Source organism: Amblyraja radiata, chromosome 3, assembly GCF_010909765.2.
Source record: "Amblyraja radiata isolate CabotCenter1 chromosome 3, sAmbRad1.1.pri, whole genome shotgun sequence".
Lineage (NCBI taxonomy): Eukaryota > Metazoa > Chordata > Chondrichthyes > Rajiformes > Rajidae > Amblyraja > Amblyraja radiata.
The window spans coordinates 30,802,550-30,808,549 of NC_045958.1; the positions used below are offsets into that span (position 1 = coordinate 30,802,550).

The 6,000-nt window shown below is 39.6% G+C and overlaps 1 protein-coding gene across 9 annotated transcripts in view; it reads left to right on the forward strand.

The window, feature by feature from the left end:
- znf608 (zinc finger protein 608) overlaps positions 1–3,545 on the forward strand; it is a 99,442-nt gene extending 95,897 nt beyond the window's left edge. For 8 of the 9 annotated variants that reach the window (XR_004411344.1, XM_033017530.1, XM_033017524.1 and 5 more), the window contains 2 exons: positions 2,288–2,369; positions 2,631–3,545. Coding sequence is in view for 8 of the 9 variants with exons in the window: in XM_033017530.1 (XP_032873421.1) it covers positions 2,288–2,369; positions 2,631–2,637 (89 nt within the window). In the remaining variant the exon portion in view is untranslated. Of the gene's footprint in view, positions 1–2,287; positions 2,374–2,630 lie in introns of those variants that run through there. The other variant, XM_033017529.1, reaches the window with a different exon arrangement.
- Positions 3,546–6,000: the final 2,455 nt, after the last annotated feature.

Consider the following 6,000-nt stretch of genomic DNA (forward strand, 5'->3'; position numbering starts at 1 on the left):
ATTAGCATTTCATTGATGACTCTTCATAAGCTGTTGCCAACACTTTCTGTATTTATTTTCGATTTCCAGTTTGTTTTCTTCACTTTCTTCTGGTGTCCAGTTATGAATTATTTTACCTTATTTCTATGTGTTTCTTAAGATGTTTGTTCAGAACTTCTGTATAAGATGAACCTAGAGTGTTTAATTGTCATATGTACCACAAAGGAGCAATGACATTCTTACTTGCAACAGCCCGAAGTCCTTAGTGCAACCTAAGGGAGTCCATGCATGAGTTGTTGCAGTATGAGTTTTAGCTCTTTAATGCACTTGGTTTTCAATCCCAGTTCTCCTCTTGTACGGCACAGAGTCAGAGTAAGAGAGTCTAGAACCAGAGGGCACAGCCTCAGAATAAAATGATGCACCTTGAGAATGGAGATGAGGAGGAATTTCTTCAGCTCCACGGTGGTGAATCTGTGGAATTCAGTGTCACAAACAGCAGTGGAGGCCAAGTCATTGGATATTTTTAAAGCGGGATTAATAGGTTCTTGATTAGTAATCTGTACATCCTTATTACGAGGTTACGGGGAGAAGGCAGGAGAATGGGATTGAGAGGGAAAAATAGATCAGCCATGATAGAATGGCAGAATAGACTCGATGGACCGAATGGCCTAATTCTGTTCCTATGACATGATCTATTAGTGTAGCAAGTATGATTTTGACTTGGGGCTTGTGGCAGATGTTAGTTTTGTTCATGGTATATAACCTTTTGGGTTTTTGATTGTTTTTAAATTATTGTAAGCCAAACTAGTGGGTTAAAATAACCCTGATGGATTATTTCATTACCTTAGTGTGTGGTTGAGCCATCTAGATATGGTCCCACTTGCATGCTAGAATTGTCTCAAATCCCCTGGTTTATGAATGGGGAAACCAATCTTGAACCCCCTACAACAATCTCAGCTGGAACTATACCCATGTAATGAAAAATGTCCCCTGCTAAGCCCTGGATTGTAAAATAGGCTGCTGGCTCGTCAAAAGTGTTAATAGTGTGCATCTGAGCTAGTTATTAAGAATGATGAGTATACATGGTAAACTGCTCCAGAAAGAAACCAGTGCCAAAGGAAAAGGGAGAGGGGAGAAATTGGCAAGATAATAGAGTCATAGTGTGTCATGGAGTCATACAGCATGGAAACAGGCCCTTCAGCCCAAATTGCTCACACCAACCATCATGCCCCATCTACACTAGTTCCACCTGCCTACTTTTGGACCACGTCCCTCTAAACCTATTCTATCCATGTACCTGTCTAAATATTTCTTAAACATTGAGATCGTACCTGCCTCAACTACCTCCTCCAGCAGCTTGTTCAATACACCAACCACCCTTTGTATAAAAAATATTCTCAGGTTCCCATTAAATCTAATCCCCCCCCCCCCCCCTCACCTTAAACCTATGCCATCTGCTTCTCGATTCCCCTACTCTGGGCAAAAGACTGTGTGTTTACCCGATCTATTCCTCTCATGATTTTGTACAATATAAAACATAAGTGACCATTTAACTTTGGACTGATTTGACTTAGAAAAAAGTGATTTTAAATCTTGTAGAATGTGCTTGATTCAAAGCCTCCATTTGAAGCTAAGTTTGGCAAGAGCACACACCATAAAAATCCAGGCAGAGTCAGTGGCTTTCAGTCCATGGAGATTCAGGGGGGATCTGTTCTGGATGTATACATGAAAAAAGTACCTTTTGGAATTCCCGATAATACAATCATTATGCTACCTCCGTTCATTTTGTTCAGAAGGTGCAATTAAATATATTTGATTGAGAAAATCCGCAGCCGGGTTGCATTTTTCATGCTTTTTAAGTCACAATTGTCATCACTCCTGAGATACGTTGGCTACATTTACGAGGATATTGCCAGGATTCAAGGACCTAATGTATAGGGAGAGGCTGGCAGTCTAGGACATTATTCCCTGAAGCGCAGGAGGTGATCGTATAAAGGTGTATAAGATCATGAGGGGAATGGATAGGGTGAATGGACAGAGTATTTTACCCCTGGGTAGGGAGATCAAAACACAGAGAGTGGAAGGATAGGAACCTGAGGGGCAACCTCTTCGCTTTGTGGGTGGTGGGTAAATGGAACGAGCTGACAGAGGAGGTAGTTGGATAGGTAGATGGATAGGATAGGTGTAGAGGGATATCAAGCATAGAGGACTAACTTTGGTGGCTTGGACGAATTGGGCTGAAGGGCCTGTTTCCATGTGTTTGGCTCTACGCTCCACTAGTTTTAAAATCTCTTTCATTGTTTTGCAGGGCTGACATCTGCTGCCATTGTTGCCGGTCAGCAGGTGGCTGCGCAAGCTTCTGCATCCGCCATTTTCCCAGCACAGAGAAGGTGAGGCATAGACTGAGCCTTTGTTCCGATTAAAGGAGGTGCCAGACCACCAGTTGCCGAAAAACTGGTGGTGGATCTGTGCTTCCATAACGTATTCTCAAAATAATTTTGTACTATTACAGATTCAGATAGGATAACAGACACCGGCTTTAGTACCCAAAATGTACATAACTAATTCTACCGCTGGTTTGTCACTGCTCCCTAAAGGGACTACTGCACTGTTTGTATTGCCTTCTAACCATTTGTCTTGGTCTTTTCCAGGGAGTGATGGCATTGTGAGTGTACATTGAATTATACTCATGTGACTGGATCACATGAAGAAGAGGTTTATACAGACATCAGTTCCATGGTGTTGAATTCAAATGCCTTGATGTCAGGCAAAACCAGTCATTTCATATTTGTAAATTGCAAATTTTATAACTGAGTTACAAATGTTGCTGTAATTAAACTTTTGTTTAAATATATTCTTTACCTTTTGTTTTTCTTTTGTATTGGTAACCAGGGTCATAACGGCAGGGTCAGTTATTGTTGGCAATTGTCACAGTACGTTTCTGTTTCCTGAAAGTGTTATCAATAAAAGACAACAATTGCTTGGTTTTATAGAGCATACTGTTCTGGGTAGGTGTTTCCTTGACCGTGTATGGCATTTTGACAGATTCTGTAGACCCTCGGAGAGGCTAACTGTGACAGTGACACTTTGGTACAGTGTATACGTGTACTTGGTGGCTCCTTGAAAACACTATTTAAATGCATCTGTGTGCTAACTGTATTCACATGTCCACTGCATTGTTGTTTATTGTGAAGATTATACAAGCAGAGGGCTCTGAGGGTCATTAGATTGTATATATAATGTACAGGTTTGAAATGGAAAATAATGAGCATCTGTGAATATAAAATGTCTTTATGATATTGAATGGCTGATTACCCCATAGCCGACATAACCCCTTCCACCCACCCATACAAGAAGACATCTGTGATTGTTTATTACTTGAACTAGTTTGGCAGTTTTAAATGTTTACAATTATCCAGATTTAGGAAGAACTTGCGCAGTTACCTGGTTACTTATTTTATGCTGTAATCTAGTTTATTTTATGTAAAGTGTATATTGAATGCTTTCATTTTTTATACTTGCCTTAAATAATTCGGCAATCAGAATAAAAAAAAATGTTTTTGGTATTTGTGTGGTTGAGTCTTTTCTTACGAACATTTCAACGTAACAACAACACTTGCTTTTATCGGCATTGATAGGAAATGAGCTTGTTGGATTTGGGTGTGTATAAAGCAGCAGCATGCAATTTGTTATGTGGCTGCATCTGTACCAGGAGTAAATCAATAGTCGTTCAGTTCAAGTTCACACTTTGTGGCCTTTCTTTAAAATGCCCACAACCCGACCTCCTCAGGGAATAACAAATAATGAAAGGCCTAGATAAAGTGAATGTGAAGAGGATATTTCCAGTAGTGGGAGCGCCTAGGACCAGAGGGCACGGCCTCAGAATAAAAAGAAGTACCTTTAAAATGGAGATGAAAAGGAATTTCTTTAGCCAGAAGGTGGTGAATCTGTGGAATTAATTGTCATGACTCATGAATGATGAGTTCATGATTAGTAAGGGAATCAAAGGCTATGGGGAGAAGGGAGATGAGAGGGAAAAGTAGATCAGTCATTATCGAATGGCGGATCAGACTCGAAGAGCCGAATATTGCAAATCTGCTCCTACGTCTTATGGTCTAATAGCTTCCACTGCTGCTAATGTGTCACCCAGAATGGTCAGCAAAACCCTGATGTGTAGGAAGGAACTGCAGTTGCTGGTTTACACTGAAGATAGTCACAAAATGCTGGATTTATTCAGCAGGCTAGGCTGGATCTCTGGAGAAACGGAAAAGGTGACGTTTCCGGTCGAGACCCTTCTTCAGACTCAACCCTGATGTTGTCCTGTTGCATGGTGTCTCCTTGTTACCACAAGATAAACAGTGCATTTCTCCCCTTGTCATTCTAGACCTTGTTTGAGCAGCATTAATGTTAATGTCAGACCCAAGGGTGAAGGCAATGAGAACTGTACCGGTGTTGCAGAAGCTGGAAAGGCTTTTTAGATCAATACTGTGGAAAAGGAAACGGACAAGCCCAGTCTCGTATTGTTTTTTGTCTTCAGCATAAAAATAGGTTGTACTCTTTGATTTAATATGTGCTGAGAGATGTTTAAACTAATTGCATTTGCAGCAATCAATGCAATATTATTTTCTAAAGCTTGTGTTTGGTCAAATGTGCTGTGCCATTTTCTCTGATGTATCAGGTTGATTGGAAGAAACAGTGACAAGAGCTCTCAGTATTGATTTTTGTTAATTATCTTTGCTGGGTTAAACCTTGAGCTGCTGTGTTATTTATATATGCAGAATTGAAGCCAGAGTTAAATACATCATCAGTTATCCTTGCCTGAAACTGCTGACAATAACAGTACTGTTCATTTTAAATTAAGACTTTGGTGAAGCTTTCAGCATTCCATCAAGTCGGCACCTAATTCTTCATGTAAGGCGTACTGACATGTTAAATTAACTGAACAATGGGTGCTGCCTCATTGATATCCACGTACCATAAAAACCATTAACTTTTCTTTTATAGTCTGATATTTCAGAATATTAAAAAACAGCCAATTGCTCACGGTTACACCAGACCTGAATACTGTACGATATTCACTGGATATATTAACAATTATTGACGCGCTCTGACTCTCAGTCTGAAGAAGCGTCTCGACCCAAAACGTCACCCATTCCTTCTCTCCAGAGATGCTGCCTGTCCCGCTGAGTTACACCAGCATTTTGTGTCTATCTTCGATTTAAACCAGCATCTGCAGTTCCTTCCTACACCAGTGACTAGTTGCCAGTCCCAGGATTTTTTTATTTTTTTAAAAAATATATATTTTTATTAGAAGCAAGCACATATAATAAAAACATTTCATGTATATCAGTCGTACATTAATAATATTATCAGTTGTGTATTGATTCTGCTTCTAGTTTTTTTTAATGATAAGAGAGAAAAAAAAACAAAAGGCATGATAAAGAACAATGGAATAATTTACTAATAATACATCATTGGAGATAGGTTCGTAAATTATAAAGTATAACTTTTCATCTAATCCTGAGTTCAAGCTTCAGTTAGGTTCCCGTGCTGAACCAAACTACCCCTTCAAATAGTCAATGAATGGAGACCATATTCTGACAAAAATTTCTTGTTTGTCCATTAAGACAAGTCTAATTCTTTCCAAGTGTAGGGTCTCCGACATTTCCATAATCCACATTTTAATTGTGGGGGTTATAGGACCTTTCCAAAATTTTAATATTAATTTTTTCCCAGTTATTATACTATAGTCGAGAAAGTTTCTTTGGCTTGTTGTAAGTGTTAGGCTTTGTTCTGATATTCCTAGTATTACAAGTCACAGGAATTTGTGAGGGACTGGTGTATGTTAATCAACAATTATTGACACATTGATTCTATCTATGGGCAACACATTGGCACAGCGCCTGAGACCATGGGTTCAATCCTGACTACGGGTGCTGTCTGTACAGAGCTTGTACGTTCTCCCTGTGATCGCATGGGTTTAAGAATAAGGGGTAAGCCATTTTGAAAGGAGATGGGGAA